Source organism: Anomaloglossus baeobatrachus, chromosome 9 (assembly GCF_048569485.1).
Source record: "Anomaloglossus baeobatrachus isolate aAnoBae1 chromosome 9, aAnoBae1.hap1, whole genome shotgun sequence".
NCBI classification, from domain to species: domain Eukaryota; kingdom Metazoa; phylum Chordata; class Amphibia; order Anura; family Aromobatidae; genus Anomaloglossus; species Anomaloglossus baeobatrachus.
Window position 1 is genome coordinate 58,225,507 of NC_134361.1, and position 22,627 is coordinate 58,248,133.

The 22,627-nt window shown below is 43.9% G+C and overlaps 1 protein-coding gene across 1 annotated transcript in view; it reads right to left on the reverse strand.

The window, feature by feature from the left end:
* The window catches only part of GPC4 (glypican 4), a 162,958-nt gene that overhangs the window by 18,260 nt on the left and 122,071 nt on the right, over positions 1 to 22,627 (reverse strand). Inside the window, 1 exon segment of the mRNA XM_075322661.1 lies at positions 6,147 to 6,312. Coding sequence (XP_075178776.1) covers positions 6,147 to 6,312 — 166 coding nt within the window.

The window sequence follows — 22,627 nt, forward strand, 5'->3', positions numbered from 1 at the left end:
TGTACAAAAGTTTTGAGACTGACAAAGGTTGATGCTTCTGAAGTACAATAAGGCTATGTTCACACGCAGCAGTTTTGTTGTAATTGTTTTGTAGCCAAAACCAGATTTCATGGCAGTAAAAACATTGTGTTCAAAACTCACTTTTTTCAGCATTTTCATGGCATATTTTGTGGCATTTGCTAAATCCAGCGTTTTTTGGGTACAAATGACATGTGTACAGTATAGGTTTAATAAAGTTACTTTTATTCCCCAGAAACGCATTAAAAATGCTGTTGTGTTTTTTGCAATGTTTTTTCACTTGCTCAGTTTTTTTATGGCCAAAAAACAAATAAAAGCTGGAAGGATTGATGCTGTAGAATTAAAAAAATGAATTAAAAAAAACGCTGCAGTCTGCAAATTCATAAAAAAAAACAAAAACGCATGTGTGAGATTTCTAAAATCTTAGAGCTTTTGCAGGTACTGTAAAAAACAGCCTTTAATTTGCATGGAAAGCTGGAAAAAAAAAATGCTGCAAAAAACGCAACATGTGAACATAGCCTTATAAGCATTTCATCCGTTTTTAAACTTTTATTGACAGATACATTAAGTAAATTATATACTATGTGAAAACTCAACATTTCCAGGGTTGACCCTTATTTCTCCAGACTTCTGCCCTTCCTCCTGCAAACTGGATATCAGATTCTGGGCCAAACTATGACTGATGGCCCATTCTGGTCTTATCGGTGCTTGGCGTTCATCACAAGTTCTGTGTCTGTTTGTCCTCTCAATTTTTGAGGATTGACTTAAGGTTCTTAATAGGTTTGAGACCTGGGAAGTTTTCTGGCTAGGTTTCAATGTTTTGTTCAGGGAGCCAATTAGTTATCACTTTTACCTTGTGGCATGGTCTCCATGGGAAAAAAAAGCATTGATCAGCACCAAATTGCTTCTGGATCTTTGGGAGAAGTCACTTTTGGAGAATGTTCAGATCCATCTTTTAATTATGGCACTGTTATTAGGCAAAATTTTGAGGGAGCCCCCGCCATGGATGAAAAGCCCCCACACATGAATGATCTCAAGATGCTTTACTATTGGCATCACACAAGGCTAATATTAGTGGTCACTTTTTCTCACGAAGACAATCATTCTTTCCCATGTACAAAACGGTATAAAGGGGGCTTCATCTAGGGGGGAAAAAAAAAAAAAAAATAACCCCCAGTTCCAATCGCTGTACTTCCTGTAGAATTTGTCTGTCATTGAAATTTTTCATGGAGAGAAGTGACAACTTTGCAGCCCTTTTTGACACTAAGCCAGCCTGCTAAGAACTTTGGCTCAGTGTGTCCGTAGATACACCGGCTCCTGCCTGCTGCCATTTCTGAGCAAGCTCTGCATTGATGCTGAATCGATTTTATAGCTAAATTCTCTTTAGGAGATGATCTTGGCACTTGCTGGACTTTCATAGGAGCCTCAAAACCTTCTTCACAGCAACTGAACTTCTCACTTTGAAATTTTTAGTGACCTGATAAATGATTGATTTAACCCCTTCAGGACCATGGATGGATATATCCGTCATGGAGCGTGTCCCGTTAAGCCCCGCCCCCTGCCGCGGGCAGGCGGCGATCGGCACACATCAGCTGTTTTCAACAGCTGACATGTGTGCCTGCATGTTACGAGTGGAATCGCATTCCACCCGTAACATTAACCCCTTACATCTCGCTGCCAAAGTCTGGCAGCGAGATGTATATACGCGCAGTGAAGATTTTCACTTACCGCCGCCCCCACCAGAAGTCACGTGAGTGATCACGTGACTTTCGGTGGTTGCCATGGTAGCACAGGGTCATGTAATGATGCCTGCAGCTATGACATTTCTCGTTAGCCTCCGGGCCGGGTGAAAACGAAAGGATAAAGTGAAAAATTAAAAAAAAACCAAAAACCTAAAAGTTCAAATCACCCCCCTTCCCCCTCATTGAAAATTAAAGGGTTAATTTTTTTTAAAAATATACACATATTTGGTATCGCTGCGTTCAGAAATGCCCGATATATCAAAATATAAAATCAATTAATCTGAGTGGTAAATGGCGTAGCGGCAAAAAAAATCCAAACGCCAAAATTACGTTTTTTGGTCGCCGCAAGTTTTACGCAAAATGCAATAACAGGCGATCAATACGTAGCATCTGCGCAAAAATGATACCATTAGATACGTCAGCTCGAGACGCAAAAAATAAGCAGTCACTGAGCCATAGATCCCAAAAAATGAGAACGCTACGGCTTTCGGAAAATGGCGCAAAACGTACGCCACTTATTGGACAAGCTTGTGAATTTTTTTTAACCCCTTAGATACAAGTAAACCTATACATGTTTGGTGTCTACAAACTCGCACCGACCTCAGGCATCAAAATGACACATCAGTTTTACCATATAGTGACTAAAACATCCCAAAAACTATTGTGCCATCACACTTTTTTTTGCAGTTTTTCCACACTTGGAATTTTTTTGCTGTTTTCCAGTACACCATATGGTAAAACTTATGGTTTCATTTAACAGTACAACTTGTCGCGCAAAAAACAAGCCCTCATATGGCAAGACTGATGGAAAAATAAAAAAGTTACGGCTCTCGGAAGAAGGGGAGCAAAAAACAAAAACGCAAAAACACTGAAGGGGTTAAGGGAAATCTTACAAGTAGAAATGTTCTTGCTTGTAAAGCCTTTTTGATGCAAAGTAATGATGACTGCATGTCTTTCCCTGGGGGAAACATGTTAAGAAAAGAAGACTAGGGCTTTGCTATAACTCCAGATTGTTAAGAAAAGTGATCATACGAAATGCAAAAAAAAAATTTGCAGATTGCCACTATAAAAACTGAAGCAGAAAACTTTGTGAAAGTCAAAATTTGTGTCAAGCTCAAATCATTTGTCCGTGAATGTAGTCAAGGCTAACCACTGAAAAATGTCTTACAGAGACTCTCACGGACTGCCCTGGCTTACACTGTCTGCAGAGAAAGCTTAAAGGGAACTTGTCACCAGATTTGGGGCCTATGAGCTCCGGCCACCACCACTGAGCTCTTATATACAACATTCTGGAATGTTGTATATAAGAGCCCTGGCTGCTGTGTAGAACGTAAAAAACAACTTTATAATACTCACCTAAGGGGTGGTCCGGTCCAATGCGTGTCCCTGCTCTCCGGACCGGCGGCTCCTCTCTGCGGCCATCGCCATCCTCCTTCTGGAGGCCAGTGTTCATGAATGAGGAGTCCTATGTCATGCAAACTAGCCGGCATTGAGGTCCTGCGTAGGCGCACTTTGATCTGTCCTGCTTCGATCAAAGTATTGTAGTGCACATGCATGAGCGGACTTTAACCTTTCCTTGCCCCTGCGCTCAGCAGGGCAGATCAAGGTGTGCCTGTGCAGGACTGCAACGTTGGCTTGTGTGGATGACACGCACGCGTCATCCACGTTGAGCTGGGAAGTAGGAAGAAGAAGATTGTAGCAGACAGTAGAGAGGAGGCGCCGGACCAGAGAAATGAGGCGCCGGAACAGAGAGCAGCGTCACCCATCGGATCCGACAGGTCGCCCCCCCTAGGTGAGTATTTTAAAAGTGTTTTTTTACATTCTACAGAGCTGCCTGGGCTCTCATATACAGTATTCTGGAATGCTGTATATAAGAGCCCACTGGTGGTGGCAGCAGCTTATAGTAGCCAAATCTGTTGACAAGTTCCCTTTAAACAAGCCAGAACTGTGTATCACAAGTGAGGGAGGAAGATCACGCAAAGAGGACGGAAAAGTGCAGTGAGCCTTTTGGCCACACCAAGGGTGCTCCATGTGCCCTAGTTAGCACATCTGATTAAACTTCAGTGTCTCTGATCTTCAGAAACTGGAATGGGATTTGTGTTCAGGACCGAGCTGCACGGGACTTTTCCGACGCTCCTGAGTCAAGAGCCTTTCTCCTCAATAAGACTGGCGGTCTTGAAGTGTTTAGTATGTATGGTTAGGACTGAAATTCCTCTTAAAAACTCTTCATATACTTACCTTTAGAAATCATCACAACTTTCAGGACAGGTTTGCAGATGTCAACTAAAGAATGTCATTTGGCTTTTACGTTTTCAGGTTTTAGGGGTCAAAGGCAACAAAGTGATTTTCTAGCTTAGGGCAAAATAGAAAAAGATGCGATGTGTCCCATAATATAACAGAAGGAAACTCGTGGGATAGTCTAAAGGGAAATTTATTGGAGAAGTCTGTTATTTAATGGTGGCACTAAATGTACAAATTGTTTCTACTTCCTATTAAAGCAATCATCCATATAATGCTAGTACATAATAAACACACAAATATAAGTCAGTCACTAAAGGAGGCAATCTAAGGGGTACTTTGCACGTTGCGACATCACTACTGCGATATCGTCGGGGTCAAATCGAAAGTGACGCACATCCATGTCGCAACGTGTAAAGCCTAGATGCGTTGATAAACGATCGCAAAAGCGTCGTAAATCAGTGATATGTGTAGTGTCGGTCATTTTCATAATGTCGCACCAATAGGACATACGATGTTGTTCCGCGTTCCTGCGGTAGCACACATCGCTGTGTGTGAAGCCGCAGGAGCGAGGAACATCTCCTTACCTGCCTCCACCGGCTATGTGGAAGGAAGGAGGTGGGTGGGATGTTTACGTCCCGCTCATCTGCTCCCCTCCGCTTCTTTGGGCCGCCTGCCGTGTGACGTCACTGACTCCGCACGACCCGCCCCCTTAGGAAGGGGGCGGGTCGCCGGCCAGAGCGACGTCGCAGGGCAGGTAAGTGCGTGTGAAGCTGCCGTAGCGATAATGTTCTCTACGGCAGCTATCACAACATATCGCATGTGTGACGGGGGCGGGGACTATCGCGCTCGGCATCGCTAGTGATGTCGCAGCGTGCAAAGTACCCCTAAATGTGTAACGCTCAATAGTTATTAGATGTATATAAACTATTTGAAACTTTTTCCCTTTACAGTTGAGACTTCGTCATTCATACTAAATAGGCAACAGATATTCCACCTGAGGGCGATACTGTTCTGTACAGGGAAAAAAAAGCACACAAAAGGACGCACGAGCTTCCTGATCCTCAGCAAATATCCTCGTTGTCCCCGTGTACTCTCAACCCTACAATATTCAGCTTTAACGGCCGAAGTCTTTGAGAAAATGAAAAGTAACTCATTACAGATAATACAAAAAGGGAAGGTTACAGAACATCAACCCATTACCCCTCAACGAAAGACAGCAATTATGTCTGACAAGCTGATAAAGCAGCAGAAGCCAATTGCGGATGCAATTATTAAATATGTTCAACTATATATCATTTTATAATTTTCCTAAAAGACAGATCTGAAGTCACAGATGTTATTACACCAAAGTCTAAGATCTAAATTAAAACTATAAAAACTAAATGAAAGCAGTAAAATATCTCTCTTTAATCTGTCCGAAGTATTAGGGGTACTTTGCACGCTGCGACATCGCTAGCCGATGCTAGCGATGCCAAGCGCAATAGTACCCGCCCCCGTCGCAGATGCGATATCTTGTGATAGCTGCCGTAGCGAACATTATCGCTACGGCAGTGTCACATGCACTTACATGCCCTGCGACGTCGCTCTGGCCGGCGACCCGCCTCCTTCCTAAGGGGGCGGGTCGTGCGGCGTCACAGTGACGTCACACAGCAGGCGGCCAATAGAAGCGGAGGGGCGGAGATGAGCGGGACGTAAACATCCCGCCCACCTTCTTCCTTCCGCATTGCAGTCAGGACGCAGGTAAGGAGATGTTCCTCGCTCCTGCGGCTTCACACACAGCGATGTGTGGTGCCACAGGAACGAGGAACAACATCGTACTTGCGGACGCACCGACATTATGAAAATGAATGATGTAACACAGATCCCCGATTTTTGACTTTCACGCTCGTTCATCTTCTCTCCTAGGCTTTACACGTTGCGACATCGTTGCTGGCGCCGGATGTGCGTCACTTTCAATTTGACCCCGACGATATCGCAGGTGCGATGTCACAACGTGCAAAGTACCCCTTAAAGCCATAATATTGTATTTTGGATTTAAGAACGCAAAATAAAACATAAATGCAAATCAGTTTGCAGACTTATAAGGGCTCATTCACAAGTCCGATTTTCGCAAACGAGTACTATCCGTGATCAATTGGTACTCACCTATGAAGTTATTCCAATCCACATCTAGATCCCCAGGATTGGCCAGGCAGCCTCTCAATACATTCAGACAATAGTTGTTGCAAGGCTTGACTGTAACAAGCCCTCGACAGTGAGGACAGTACGTCATCTTCATCATTGCCCGTACACAGTGAGGGGTGGGGTTTACCTAAAACAGAAATGTATATATTTGACATAATTTAAAAATTAAACTTTATTATAAAGAAAAAAAAAAAAACACACTAGAGATGTTCAAATCAGTTCAATATTTGAATTAACCAGCTTTGGCAAATTTTCCCCCAAAATTTTTTAGACATCGCAAATAAATTTGCCACCATGTAGGTAGTCCAATGGGCGCACAGTACTGCGCATGAAAATGACAATAGCTACATGTGAGAATGAAAATATGACAATGGAATCTGCATAACTGCCATGAACTTAAAGGGAACCGGTCACTAGAATTTTCGCTATGAAACTAAAAGAATCCCCTTCTGCAGCTCCTGGGCTGCATTCTAGAAAGGTTCCTCTTGCTACTGCCCCCCCCCTTTCAGACCTAAATAAACACTTTATAAAATCTTACCTTTTGGTATGCTAATGAGCTTTACTGGCTACGGGGGTGGGCTGTATTGCGTCCGTTATTCCCTCTCCTGCCGCTGTTCTCCATCTCCTAATATGGATTGACATAGATGAGGTCGCCGCACACATCTTCCACAGTGCTCCTGAAGTCCCTCGCATGCCCAGTGGCGCTAGTGACAAAGTTTTCATCACCAGTGTCATTCAAGTAGCCGCCCATAATCTCGCGCCTGCGCAAAAAACACCGGCGCTCGCGATCTGAAAACAGTGCTGTCCAGCGATAATCTCGCGCATGCGCATTGGCACTATCGCTGAACAGCACTGTTTTCAGATCGCGAGCGCCGGCGATCTTTTTGCGCAGGCGCGAGATTATGGGCAGCTACTTGAATGACGCTGGTGACAATGTCTTCATCACCAGCGTCATTCAAGTAGCTGCCCATAATCTCGCGCCTGCGCAAAAAGATCACCGGCGCTCGCGATCTGAAAACAGTGCTGTCCAGCGATAATCTTGCGCATGCGCAGTGGCACTATCGCTGGACAGCACTGTTTTCAGATCGCGAGCGCCGGTGTTTTTTGCGCAGGCGCGAGATTATGGGCGGCTACTTGAATGAGACTGGTGATGAAAACGTTGTCACTAGCGCCACTGGGCATGCGCGAGACTTCAGGAGCACTGTGGAAGATGTGGGCGGCGGCCTCATCTATGTCAATCAACACTGTGGGATGGCGAACAGCAGCAGGAGAGGAAATAACGGACGCAATACAGCCCACCCCGTGGCCTGCAAAGCTCATTAGCATACCAAAAGGTAAGATTTTATAAAGTGTTTATTTAGGTCTGAAAGGGGGGGGCAGTAGCAAGAGGAACCTTTCTAGAATGCAGCCCAGGAGCTGCAGAAGGGGATTCTTTTAGTTTCATAGCGAAAATTCTAATGACAGGTTCCCTTTAAGAATAAAGAGAATTTTAGCTATTAAATTGATCAATGCAACAGAGCCCCGGCACCTCGTCACGGTATTCTCTTACATTGGGGTCCCTTAGGGTTTTTGTACCCAGTTCAGACTTAGCATGGTGTTCCAGACGTTATTTCTTAATTGGTTTGTAGTCTTTAGTTTGTTAACCCAACCCCACCCATACCTTGCCGGTCCACATTATACATATATAGCCTGGGTCTCCGCTTACCATACACGGTAAGTTTTTTTAATTGCCGAGAGGACACACATTAGCTAGGGACCCCAATGTAAGAATACCGTGAAGTGGTGTTGGGGCTCTGTTGTATTGATCAATTCAATAGCCAAATTTCTCCTTATTTTTAAGTTCATGGCAGTTATGCAGATTCCATGGTCATATTTTCACTCTCTCATATAGTATTGTATTTTTCAGGCCAGTATTCACACAGCAGTTTCTGCTTTACATTGATTCCCCTTGCACTGTCACTGGTGTGCAGCCCTTCTCTCTATATATCAAAGCAAATCAGTGTCCGTGCTTGGAGTCCGGGTTCTGTACGTATGCTAATCACTCGATCAAGCATAGTCATGCTCGGCCCAGTGCGAGCTGCTTGCAGTCTGATTTGTTTTTTATCCCCTATTGAGAACCAAACAAAACAAAACAGCATTTTTGAATGTAGGGTGTCCCCAAAAAAAAAAAAAAAAAAAAATCCTCCCCCAGAAATGCTGTTTACAACTGCCTGTATGTGGGCGGAGACCTGCACTGCCCAATCATTGACTTCCAATGGGGTCCGGGCTACGGGATTAAGCTCAGAGAAATTACAGAAAGAAAAAAGACCCTCACTTAGTTGAGATAAATATCAGAACATATTCCCTGTCTGATGAAATATACCTTAACGTGAGCATTATGTGCGAGTATACACATCTCACTGTGACAAATTGTAACATGTATGGGCCAGGACATGCAAAAACGGGCTAATCACTAAAAGAGAAACAAGACAATGGAAAGAAAGAAACGATCAAATGCCGTATATATGCAATATAGAAAAATGTATTGAAAAATCATAATGATGAATATTGGGTGAAAAAGACAACATTGAGCAGATAATTAAAAACAGAAAGCAAGACCCGTCATATAATGAATAATCTAATGAAATTAAATTGGAAGGTGTAGTGCTGAAAAACCACCACAAGATGTCACCAACCCTATATAGAGGATGTAGTACTGCAAAACCACCCCAAGATGTCGCTGACCCACACCAATATAGTGGCAATGTTGCTCGCATTCACATGTCCAGGACACAAAGGCGGCCCCTGAGAATAGCCGTACATAACGAATTAGATAACAAAAAAAAAAAAAATCAAAAGCACAGAAAACATTTACATTGGAGGGTCAGATGCTGGGTGTGCAGTGTAAGGATGCGGGTCACAACGGCCAGATCCCGACGCACGTTTCGGTAATAGAAATTACCTTCGGCCGGGGGCGTGATCAAGCTCAGGTCAGTTTCAGGTCTCGAACTGAACGCTATCTAAAGCTCGACTGACCCAGGGAAACCTGAACTTCCACAGGTCCGCTCATCTCTATATATAACCCCTTTGAAACTCTAAATAAAATCACTGATTTAGTAAGGTCTAAGGGCCGTTTCAAACATACAGCTGGCTTTTCGCCAGATTGGCGGATCCGTCGCACTCCAGTACAGTGTGATACAGTACAATGGCAGTGCGGCAACTTCCGGGTCACATGCTCCGGTCACAATGTCACGCTGCCATTGTACTGTATACACTGCACTGGAGTGCATCGTATCCTCCAATCCGGCGAAAAGATGGATGTGTGAAACTAGAGTGTGACATCCAAATATGGGACTATGAATAAACTAGTAGAGGTATAAGGGGTCAAACTCAGGGGTTAATTTGTTCAGAAGGTAATAACCATTACACACTGTGGACTGCAACTATTCATTTTTTGTGCTTTTTCTCTATATTTCTACTGCAATAGTGCGAGTTGCGACCTTCCTGGCATTAAACAGACTCGCCTCAAAATAGCCGCTGCATTCCTTGCCTTGGCTTTTATGCAGGCTGATAGGCTTTGCTATGCGATAAGTTGCAATGCATTATTTTGAAGCCTGTCCGAGGTCATGTGAGGCTTCTCCGGCTGATTCAATCTTATGCATTGCGAGAAATAGAGGCAGTCACGTTTTTTGGTGTTTAAGCGTATCGCAACGCAAAACAAACGAATTTGCTAGGTCTAACGAATTTCCAAAAAATTGACACATTCGATTCACATAGAAATCGTTTATCTCCAGTAAAAGTTAATTAACCCCACATGTGCTGTGTGACACAAAGCATTACAGCAAATAACATACTTGGTAAATTACATATAATGATGGGTTCACCACTACGCCCATCAGTGATCTGTATGCTATCCCGCAGCTGGAGGGCTGACGGCTTACACGCCTGTAATGTACAGTATAACACCCTAAACCCCTTACCATGGCAACAGCTCTCACTTATGTATATAGGCTTCCGAGGTCTGGAGCCGTTCATGAGCACAATGCATTTTACTTGGTCGTGTCGCAGTAACCAGGGGAAGCTGAAAACAGCATTGTGCGACACAGGAATAGATTAACATATTTACTGATCAGATTATCATTGCATACTTCATCTGTATGCTTACCAGGAATTTGACTTTGGAAAGCATGACAAGGCTGTGACAGGACAAAGGGGAACCCATAGATACCAAGTGTTGTGCAATTCACAAGCTCCGAGATGCCGCTAATACCGCTGCCAAAGTGGTTTACATGAGAAAGTGCCACAAAAGAGAAAAATAAGGCTGGCCTGAAAGGTTAGCGGGATAGTATTTCCTGAATAAAGACTTTTTTTTATAAGGATCTGTTAAAATTACTAAAAAAGTAAGGCTAAGAACACACCTCCGTCTTCTCTGCCGTTTGTCGGATGCGGCGCACTCTCATACAGTCTATACAGTACAGTGGCTGCGCGACAAGCTCCGGTCACGTGATGTCATGTGACCAGGAAGTTGCAGTGCAGCCACTGTACTGTATAGACTGTATGAGAGTGCGCCGCATCCGACAAACGGCAGAAAAGACGGATGTGTGTTCTTAGCCTAAAAATAAAAAAAATAAAAAAGACAAAATTTGCCTCCCCTAGAGGTCCACTGCAAGAAAAATGAGCATTGTGTAAACCTGAAGAAGGATGAACCGTTTGGTTGTAGGAGGTCAACACTTGGAAACCACTAAACCTTGCAAACAAACGCCATCTAGAGAGTCTTAATAAACCCAACTCCCCCCCCCCAAAAAAACCCAAAAAACCTGGTATGTTTTTTTCTTGTAGACTATTAATTAAAAAAAATTAACAAAAAAAATAAACTGAAGAATATATCTTTATCTATATCTCTCTAATCCTCTCTCTCGTGTGCGTATATATATATATATATATATATATATATATATATATATATAGTTACACACACACACACACACACACACACACACACCCCTATATAGCTATATCTATAATATATATATATATATATTATATATATTTATAATTATAAATAAAAATAAAATAGCTGCTAGGAAACCACTGCTAAGGACAGGCAACAAGCAGAAGAGACTTGTTTGGGCTAAAGAACACAAGGAATAGACATTAGACCACTGGAAATCTGTGCTTTGGTCTGAAGAGTCCAAATTTGAGATCTTTCGATCCAACCACTGTGTCTTTGTAGAAAAGGTGAACGGATGGACTCTACATGGCTGGTTCCCACCGTGAAGCATGGAGGAGGAGGTGTGATGGTGTGGGGGTGCTTTGCTGGTGACACTGTTGGGGATTTATTAAAAATTGAAGGCATACAGAACCAGCATGGCTACCACAGCATCTTGCAGCGGCATGCTATTCCACCCGGTTTGCGTTTAGTTGGACCATCATTTCGTTTTCAACAGGACAATGACCCCAAACACACCTCCAGGCTTTGTAAGGGCTATTTAACTAAGAAGGGGAGTGATGGGGTGCTACGCCAGATGACCTGGCCTCCACAGTCACCAGACCTGAACCCAATCGAGATGGTTTGGGGTGAGCTGGACCACAGAGTGAATGCAAAAGGGCCAACAAGTGCTAAGCATCTCTGGGAACTCCTTCAAGACTGTTGGAAGACCATTTTCGGTGACTACCTCTTGAAGCTCATCAAGAGAATGCCAAGAGTGTGCAAAGCAGTAATCAAAGCAAAAGGTGGCTACTTTGAATAACCTAGAATATAAGACATATTTTCAGTTGTTTCACACTTTTTTGTTAAGTATTTCATTCCACATGTGTTAATTCATAGTCTTGATGCCTTCAATGTGAGTCTACAATTTTCAATAGAGAAAACTCTTCGAATGAGAAGGTGCGTCCAAACGTTTGGTCTGTATATATATATATATATATATATATATATATATATATATATATATATATATATATATATATATATATATATATATATTAATTATATACACACACACACACGAGAGAGACAGACATTGTATACACTATACACACACAAGTTTTCTTACATAGAACCAGACAAATACTGGACACAGTTACAAAAGTTTGCAAGAAAACAGATACTCCCGGTTTAACCTTTATCTTGTTGACTCAGGAGAAGGCAAATAGAAACCCATTTGTGCTATCACAACCTTGTGTCATGATGACAAAATTCCCACATTGGCCAATACCAACCTTGATTAGACTCCTACTAATTGGCATCGCCCATAAGCTATACACACACTACAGCTGTGTTCACAAGTGGAGTAAATGCTGACTTTTTTCTGTTCCTTTTTAGCTGCATATTTTTTGGTGTCCCTAACATAATGTGCAATAAAAATCTTCAGTGACTACTGATTTTTGCTCATTTTTCTGCACGTACCTTCTTTGCACACTGCAGATTGTAGCAGTGTTTATTATTTTATAGTGAAAAGGTTTATTTCTTTCTTCGTTCTGAGCAAACAGGTGATGTTCTTCGCACGCTGTACACACAACTGTATTTGTGGTGGTCTGTTTAACGAGGCCATTAAATGACCACTGATCAGCTTGCATGTAGGCTAATGCTGGTCATTTAATGGCCATGATCATACCATTTAGGCTATGTGTCCACGTTGCTTTTTACCTGCTTTTTTGCTGCTTTTTCTTCTGCGCTGTTTAATGCCAAAATGGATGTGTTCTGCTTTTCAAGCAAAGTCTATGGGAATTTGGTTTTCTTGTCCGCACTATGCTGTTCAAACTGCTGCCTTTTTGTGGCAGAAATTTGGGCAAAAACTCTGCTTTTCAAAGAAGCAACATGTCAATTGTTTTTGCCATTTGGGTTTTGCACTGCAAAGCAGAGTTTTTGCCCAAATTACTGCCACAAAAAGGCTGCATTTTGAACAGCATAGTGCGGACAAGAAACCCAAATTCCCATAGACTTTGCTTGAAGAGCAGAACACATCCATTTTGGCATTAAACGCTGCAGTTGAAAAAGCAGCAAAAAAGCAGGTAAAAAGCAACGTTGACACAGCCTAAATCCCACCTAAACACTTCTTAAAGCCTACACACCTGTAACATTCTTAGAAAGGGTCTCCAATACGAGCATACTGAATTCGCTAAGGGTTCCTTAATGCTAAAGCTGCTTTCACACATCCGGGTTTTGCCATCAGGCGCGATCCGGCAAAAAAAACCTGATGTGACGGATCCGGCGAAAAAACGGATCCGTCGCATCAGTTTTTTTTCCATGCGTTCCTTCCGTTTGACGGATCCGTTGTGATACTGAGCATGCTCACTTCAAAAAACCGGATCAGTCGTTGGATTCTGTCATATGCCGGATGACGACAGATCCAGCGCCCATAGGATTCTATTATACAACATGCCGGACGGTGCAGGATCCAGCATGGTCTGGTTTTTTGCCGGAGACAAAATACGTTGCATGCTGCGTCCTTTCCGGCAGCCGGACGAAGAAATTTTGCCAGATCCGGTGGACACCGCATGCAACGCAAGGCCATCCGGTGCTAATACAAGTCAATGGGTAATAAAACGGATCCGGCACCCGGATCAGTTTTATCTGCATTTTACTGGATTGTGCCCAATGGCAAAAAACAGATATGTGAAAGAAGCCTAAGGCAAAAAAGCTGTATTGGCCGATTGTTCAGCCGACAGCCATCTCAGCTGACTCCCACACACAGGAGCGCTCATTTGATTGAGCGTGTCTGTGCTCCCTATGGAAAAGTCGCCTACTGACATATTGTATAGCAGATTATCTGCAGAACAACATTGCTATCAGTCGCCCAAAATATGATGTGTTATCAACATCCTTCCTAACCAACAGTTGGCCAGTGTCATCATACACATTAAAGGAAATGTGTCACCAGGTTTTCGCCATATAAATTATGGCCAACACCTGTATGCCCTCATATACAGAATTCTAGAATGCTGTATAGATGTCCCCAAGCAGCTCTGCATAAAGAAAAAAAGTCTGGTCCAATGAGCGTCATTGGTCTTGATCCGGCGCCTCCTCCCTTCTTATGATCAACATCCTCCTTCCCTGCTTCATGTAGATAACACAGTGTCCTCCATCGCATTCCTGCACAGGCACACATCCCTAATGAGGGCAGAGTATAGGGAAAAAAAAAAAAACAAAAAAACCCCCACAAAACTGTTGTGTGCATGCACCGGCGCTCTTTGACCTTACCCTGCCAATGCAAACTACAGTTCTATGCTCACATAAGGAGCACTCCGGTCCGATAGGCGTCGCTGGTCTTTATCTGGCATCACCATTCTTCTTGCTTTGCGTGGATGATGTGTCCTACATCATCCACACAGTGTCCTCCATTATTCTCCTGAACAAAGAAATGTAGATTACATAGGCGGTGAAAGGTCAAAGAGCGCCGGCACATGCGCACAACAATACTTTACTCTGCCCTCATTAGAGATGTGTGCTTGTGCAGCAGAGCGATGGAGGACAATGTCTTATCTTCATGAAGCAGGGAAAGAGGACATTGATCACAAGAAGAAAGGAAATAAGTAGAATCTCAAATAGAATCCTTAAAGTATAAAATGATCTTTCTCTCTAAAGTTAATTGTTACATAGCTTCAAGGACAAAGTCTGTTTCTTCCCTGGGCGAGAAAAGGTCAGAGAGCGCCGGCGCATGTGCACAATACTTTTTCTGCCCTCATTAGGGATGTGTGCCCATGTAAGAGTGCGATGCAGGACAATTCCTTATGTACATGAAGCAAGACGGCGATCACAAGATGAGAGGAGGCGCCGGATCAAGACCAACGACGCCCATTGGACTGGACTACCCCATAGGAGTGTACAGTATAAGGTATTTTTGCATTATGCAGGGCGGCCTAGGCATTTCTATACAGCATTCTAGGATAATGTATATAACACTTTACTGGAGCTGGCCACAGTTTATATGGCAACACCAGGTGATCGGTTCCCTTTAAATTGTCGGCCGAACCCATCGATATTGGCTGACATTCGTCCAATATTTATGGGGGGTTTTTTAGAGTGGAAGAGTGTGAGGTGGATAAATGACAGGACAGAATCCTCGTGGCTATGAAACATGAAATGTGCCGTTCACCTTGCTATGTCTGTGATTGATGCTCCTTACCAGCAATTCACCTGGACCTGGACTTTGTACACATTATATAGTGCCCTAATTCTACTTATACATTTACAATCTGAGCAGGAGAAAACGGTTGGGTTATTATTAGCCAATGTAAGAAACACAAGTGAAGGGTCATAAAACAATGTGAGATTGAAGTCTGGCACAAAGAATCTTCACAGCAGTGAATGTCTCAATCCGCTAATCTTATCTACTCAGACAAAAGAAAAGAAAGCATAACCGTGTCCTTTGCCTGTTATCAATATGGACTACTTACTACAGGTCATTAGGGAAATCACGGTTGCCCAACACTCTACACATTGGTAATCACACAAACAAAAGGATTGTTTGAAGTGGGTGACAAGACTGGCCAGACGAATCGTTAAGGCTATGTGCACACAGTGAGTTTTTCGCGGCGTTTTTGCGCGTTTTTTCGGGTGCGTTTTTGGCCTCAAAGCTGCATGACTTTGCTTCCCCAGCAAAGTCTATGAGTTTTCATTTTTGCTGTCCGCACACAACGGTTTTTTTAGCTGCGTTTTTGAGCTTGAAAAAAAAAAAATGGACATGTCAATTCTTTCCTGCGTTTTCCCCCATGCAATGCATTGGAAAAACGCAGCAAAACGCAGAGATCAAAAACGCAGCAAAACGCAGCCAAAAACGCACCAAATCGCGGTAAAAACGCATGCGTTTTTTGACGCATTTATTCGACGCAGGTGCATTTTTGTGCGTTTTTAGCGGCCAAAAACGCACAAAAACGCAGCGTCAAAAAAACGCAGTGTGCGAACTTAGCCTAACTGGTTTATGAAACAGGTCTCTGGAGCAAGAGCTAACATCAGCCATTTATATTGTAAGGCTAAGTTCACACACTGCGTTTTTTTGACGAGGCGTTTTTGGCCGCTAAAAACGCACATAAACGCACCTGCGTCAAAAAAACGTGTCAAAAAACGCATGCGTTTTTACCGCGATTTGGTGCGTTTTTGGCTGCGTTTTTGATCTCTGCGTTTTTCTGTGTTTTTCCAATGCATTGTATGGGGGGAAAACGCAGAAAAACACAGGAAAGAACTGACATGTCCATTTTTTTTTTTCCAAGCTCAAAAACGCAGCTTAAAAAACAGTTGTGTGCGGACAGCAAAAATGAAAACTCAGACTTTGCTGGGGAAGCAAAGTCATGCAGTTTTGAGGCCAAAAACGCACCCGAAAAACGTGCAAAAACGCCGCGAAAAACGCACTGTGCGCACATAGCCTAAGGCTGGAGTCACATTTGCGAGAGACTTGTGAGAGACTCGCGCGAGTCTCACATCGCATCACCCGGCGTGGCCACACACTCTCCTGGCTGGAGCGGGGTCAGCTGCATGTATTTCTTTGCAGCTGAGACGCTCCTGTCCGGTGAGCTGCAGGCCATGTCGGGTGATGTGATGCAAGACTTGCACGAGTCTCTCACAAGTGTGACTCTGGCAAAATAGTTTGGCTAGTCACACAAACTAGGTACTTTCTACAAGTTTGTCTCCTTTCTGAGGATTTTAGGGCCTATTCACATGAATCAGATTTGTTGCTTAAAGGCCCCTTTACACACTGCAACATCGCTAGCAATATCGCTGTAACGTCACCGGTTTTGTGACGTAATAGCTACCTCCCCAGCGACATGCATCAGCGACCTGGCCCCCGCTGGGAGGTCGCTGATCGCTACAAATCTTTCAGGACCATTTTTTGGTCCTTTGTTTCCCGCTGCGCAGCATGCATCGGTGTGTTTGACACTGTTACGACGACATAGTTAGCGACATTTAGAACCCAGCCCGTAGACGTGCTATAGTGTTCCCTACCAGCGAGATCGTTCTGCAGGTCCGGGATCGCTGGAAAGTCTCTAAATGCTACTGCGTCGTTGGCCAAATCGGCCTGTTTGACAGCTCACCAGCGACTGTTTAGAGACTTTCCAGCAATTTTGGCCAGGTTGGGATCGCTGGTGGGATCGCTACAAAGTCTCAGTGTGTAAAGGGGCCTTAAGGCCCCTTTCACACATCAGTTTTTTGCCTTCAGTCACAATCCGTTGGAAAAACTGATGTGACAGGATCCATCAAAAAACTGGATCAGTCGCATCAGTTTTTTCCATCTGTTTGTTCCGGTTTTTGAAAGATCAGTTGTGATACTGAGCATGCTCAGTTTAAAAAAAATAGGAATCAGTCGCTGGATTCCGTCATATGACAAATGATGACGACGGATCCTGCGCCCATAGACTTCCATTCTAGCAAACGACGGACGGCGACGGATCCATCACTGTCCATTTTTTTGAAGTAGCCAAAAAAACGTTACCACGTCCGTTGTCTCCGTCCGACAGACACAGTTTTTTTCGACGGATCAGTCAAAAGACTGATGAAACCATCAGAGGCCATCCATCACAAATAAAATCAATGAGAAAAAAACGGATCCACAGCCAACAGTTGCTGGATCAGACTTTTTCAAAATTCAACGGATTGCGACTGAGAGCAAAAGATTGATGTGTGTAAGGGGCCTAAGCTACTGTATATGTCTCATTCTTCTGAACTGTGCTTTAAAAAAAAAAATTGGTGCACTTTCTGCAAAAACATCCATTCCAAATGAATTTAACCGGTTTTCATGTGCAGAAACCTCTGAAAAGTTAGGGTACCGTCTCACTAAACAACGTACCAGCGATTCCGACCACGATATGACCTGGTCAGGATCGCTGGTGCGTCACTACATGGCAAAGCGCTTTGCTTAGTTACCCGAGATTTACCCTGGTTGCATGTGCAGGGAGCCAGCGCTGGCAGCCTGTAAGCGTGTACGCTGGTAACCAGGGTAAATATATTGGGTAACCAAGCAAAGTGCTTTGCTTGGTTACCCGATATTTACCTTGGTTACCAACGTACACCGCTTAGCGCTGGCTCCCTGCACACGTAGCCAGGGTAAATATCGGGTAACTAAGCAAAGCGCTTTGCTTAGTAACCTGATGTGTACCATGGTTACGTGTGCAGGGAGCCAGCGCTAAGCAGTGTACGCTGGTAACCAAGGTAAATATCAAAAAAGGAGGGGAGCCAGCACTGCTTATGAGTGGCATGCAACAATGAGAAAATAAAAAGTGTAATATTCACAAATTCATTCCTACTGTAGCAATTCAATGAGATTTTTTGCAAATAATTGATCAATGATTTGAGCCCCCCTGCCCAGTCACAGCAAATCTCTATAGGGGGGTCCCTACACTAAATTTATACCATAAGGTCTCGTGTAATTATTTGCAAAAAATCTCATTGAATTGTTACAGTAGGAATGAATTTGTGAATATTACACTTTTTATTTTCTCTTTGTTGCATGCCACTCAAACAGTGCTGGCTCCCCTCCTTTTTTGCGTCAAGGTAAATATTGGGTAACCAAGCAAAGCTCTTTGCTTAGTTACCTGATATTTACCCTGGTTACCAGCGTACGCTGCTTACCACAGTCGGTAAGCCGTCAAAGTCGCAGTCGCGCCGTCAAACACACCGATGTGTGTTGCACAGCGGGACACCAACGAGCAAAAAATGAATCAGAACAGTGTGTAACGATCAGCGATTTCAGCAGGGGCCAGGTCGCTGCTCAGTGTCACACACAGCGAGATCGCTGATGAGGTCACTGGTGCGTCACAAAACCTGTGACTCAGCAGCGATCTCGCTATGTGAGAAGTACCCCTTAGTGTACAAGAGAGCATTTACTATCCCCCCACCGCCTCACCAAGTTCACCTATGATTAATGATATGCCCTCAAAACAAACTTACTGGAATTTCATGGATCAGTGGGAGGGCTCAAAACGAGAGCACCCCGCCATTCGTATATATAGTACAATGCGCTTAGCCTGGGTTCTTCACTAAACCACCACTGATCAGCAACATGTTAGCCGTTCATCTGCTGAGATCACCCAAATGTGCACTGAATGATTAATAATAATGGTTCTGGGTCCGTAGACTGCCATTGTTCTCGGCAACAAAGGTCCTATCACACAGAACGATGTGCTGCCGAGAAAAATTATCTATTAAGCCAGCCTAAATATCATGATGATTAGCAGCTCAATTACACTGCATGATTATGGCTCATTGGAATTCTCATTTACGATGATTGGACAATGTGGATGCATCGTACTTAATGTTTAAAGACCAATGTTAATCTATTAAACCCCCCACACTGTACCTGGCACCATAAAGAAAAATTTGATGATGTGTAACGGTCCATTAATACCCACCAACTGCAGCCACTTTGCATGCACACCGAATCATAGCACCATCATTCTATGCACGTAGAAGATCAGTTGCTGCAGCACGTCCTAGTTACAAAGGACTATGTGCTACCGAGAACAATGATTTCAAGCAAGCCTAATGATTTCACCTGACAAAGGAGCGTTTTACGCGTTTGACTGGCGGCATATTTAAACACGTCAATAATTGGTAATGGGACATCCAAAGAGGGCTTGTTATCGATCAGCCAGCCAAAGGCCTTCACACATTTGTGCAAAATACAAACGTGTTGCATGGTCCATGGTGAAGGTGCGTATGTCAGTCCATGTGTGAGTGTTCTGTGTACTGTCCCCTGTGCTAGTCATGTGACATCCGGATAGCACATAGACAGCATGAGCTGGTATACTTACCCGTCTACGGTGCTGCTGTTACTTCCAGGTCCAGGGTAAGTGCAGTGAATATGCATGAGCATAATGAGCGGGCCCGGAGGTAACAGCAGCACCGCAGACAGGCAAGTATAAAAATTCTTTATTTTTATGTGACTTAGGTTTTTTCCAGTATGTGTCCCACTGATGTCACATGGATCACATCAGTGTACGGTCTGTGTGACCCGTGCTAACGGCAGAAAATGGACATGTCGCCATATGGAGCACACGGACACACAGTCCATGTGAAAACACTAATGTGTTACCAAGCCCATTGTTTTTAATGGATCTGTGAATCAGTGTTTCTGGTACATGTGAAAACTGACGTCACACATACCAAAGACACGGATGAGTGAAGGGCGCCTAAGTCCTCAATTCCACTTGCGTTTTGCAGGGTAAGTGCAATCCGATAAAACATTGGATTGCACTCGCACCAGTGCAAAACTATATGGCAGTGTCCATCTGCAATTGAGTTATCATGCCATATCGGCCTGAGAAATGAATAGCAGCATTCTGCGTTTGGCAGCAAGTCTCAACTCACACACCCCCATACAAGTCTATGGGAACGTGTGAGCCATTGCACTGTACTCGCATGTCATCCAACCGCAGTGCTCGGAAGAGCTGGGGAGAAAGTCCTCCCTCCCTCTCCTCTGCAGCTGTGATACGATCGCAAGATTGGTTCACAGTCGAATGACCCTCGGCTGACGCTCTCAGCAGAGGGTCATTGGCATATCACTTCTGATGCTCTCGCATCGCATGCTATGCGCAAGTGGAACCAAGCTCTAAGTCTGAGTTCCCATGCCCAGTAATCATCCGTTGTAATAAATCCTGAGGAAATCTGTTGGCAAAATTATTTCTGCAGGGAGTCTATGGGGGATCCATTCACCGATTGCTATTTATCTTCCGTTAATGGATCCATTCTCCTTTGGATTCCCATGTAAAAAAATAAATAAATAATCCGACAGAAATCAGTTATTTAACAATGGACAAAAAAGTTGCACTGGCGGAACTCTGCAAAGGGATCTCTACAGGATCCATTGAAAAGGATGATTACTAGACTTGTGAACTCAGCCTAAATGCACTTTTAGAGAAGGATCAGACAACAGTATTTTCAGCCAGAGTGCGATCTGACAAAACATTATTCTATGGGGTCATGGTCTGAGCAGAGGCTGCAATTTCGGCCACACAAGCATGAGTGCATTGGATGCAATATGCTAGCTTCCACTGTGCTGCGAGTGTAAGCCAAATGTCATGCCACTGTGATCAGATTCTGCGATCGGATCACAGCTGCAGAGGAGAGGGAAAGACTAATCTTCCTATCTCTTCTATTGCCAGCTGATGCAATCATGGAACTGCACTCCGGTGTCATCTGAGTGCAGTGCAAGGTTTTACTCGCACCCATAGACATGTATGGGTGCGAGTGAATATGGATTGGACTCCACCCGCAGCATGCTGTGATTGTTTTGCTTTCTCTGTCAGATTATCGCTGAAAAAAAAATAAATCGCAGATGGGAGTGGCCCCATAGAGTAACATGGGTCCGGGTGGAATGCGATTTTTATCGCATTCCACTCGGTCCGTTTTACACGGTCATTACCCTAATCAGCATAATCGGAAACATTTTCTCTGATGATTAAAAAATACAGTTGTCTGCCCCTAGCTTTATTCATAGTCCTGTAGCTCAAGTCAACAACAGAAGTCACAGATCAATCATTTCCCCTAATGTGATCCCTTTGGAAGCGCACTGGGTGTCTGACCTTTCCTAAGACCTCATTCACACGTCTGTATTTAAACACGCACGTGAAAAAAATGGCACCAGGGTCAGTATTTCACATCAGTGTGTCATCAGAGTGTCCACTTTAGGGTACTTTCACACTTGCGTTGTTTTCCTTCAGTCGCAATTCGCCCTTTTGCCATAGACTTCTATGGATGACGGATTGTGCCAAAAGTACCTGCATTGCTTCCGCTGGCCGACGCTGCGTTGCTTCCGCCGAGCGGAAGCAACACAGCATGCAACGTTAATTGCGTGCGTCAAAATGACACCGAGCAGCGGATTCCGTTACATCAGTCAATAGTTATAATGGATCCCGTTGCAAAGTGCTTTAAAACGGAATCCGCTGCAGCATTTCGCTAATTTCTACTGAGCATGCCCAGAATGAAAAAAAAAATGGAAAAAAAACCAAAACAGAGCAGAGCAGACGCATTCCGTTAGACGGACGCCTAACGGATGAAACGGGTCCGTTATATCACAGGAATCAGCTAACGGATTCCTGTGAAATAACTGATCCGTTGCATCCGTTGACACCACGAAAATAACGGATGCGTCAAAATGTCGCAGCAATGGACCCAGCGGATTTCGCCCAACGCAAGTGTGAAACTAGCCTTACCCATCAAGTTTTTTTACCGATGGATCAATAAATATATGACAAAGCTTCTCCTATACCCTGATTAAGCACATACAGCCCACGGCCTGTACACAGATGCCCTCCGTGCGCTGGACGTGCTTTTCATGGACCCATAGAATTGTATTAGCCCTTGTGCACGCTGCTGGAAAAAATCTGACATTTCTCTTTGAATTTTGCCCAGACGCCGGATCTGAAAAAATACACGGCCGCGTGAATAGCGCTATTGATTTGAATCAATACATTTAGGTCTGAATGAGGCCTAAGTGCACTCCCTGGCAAAAAAACAGACACGTTACAGG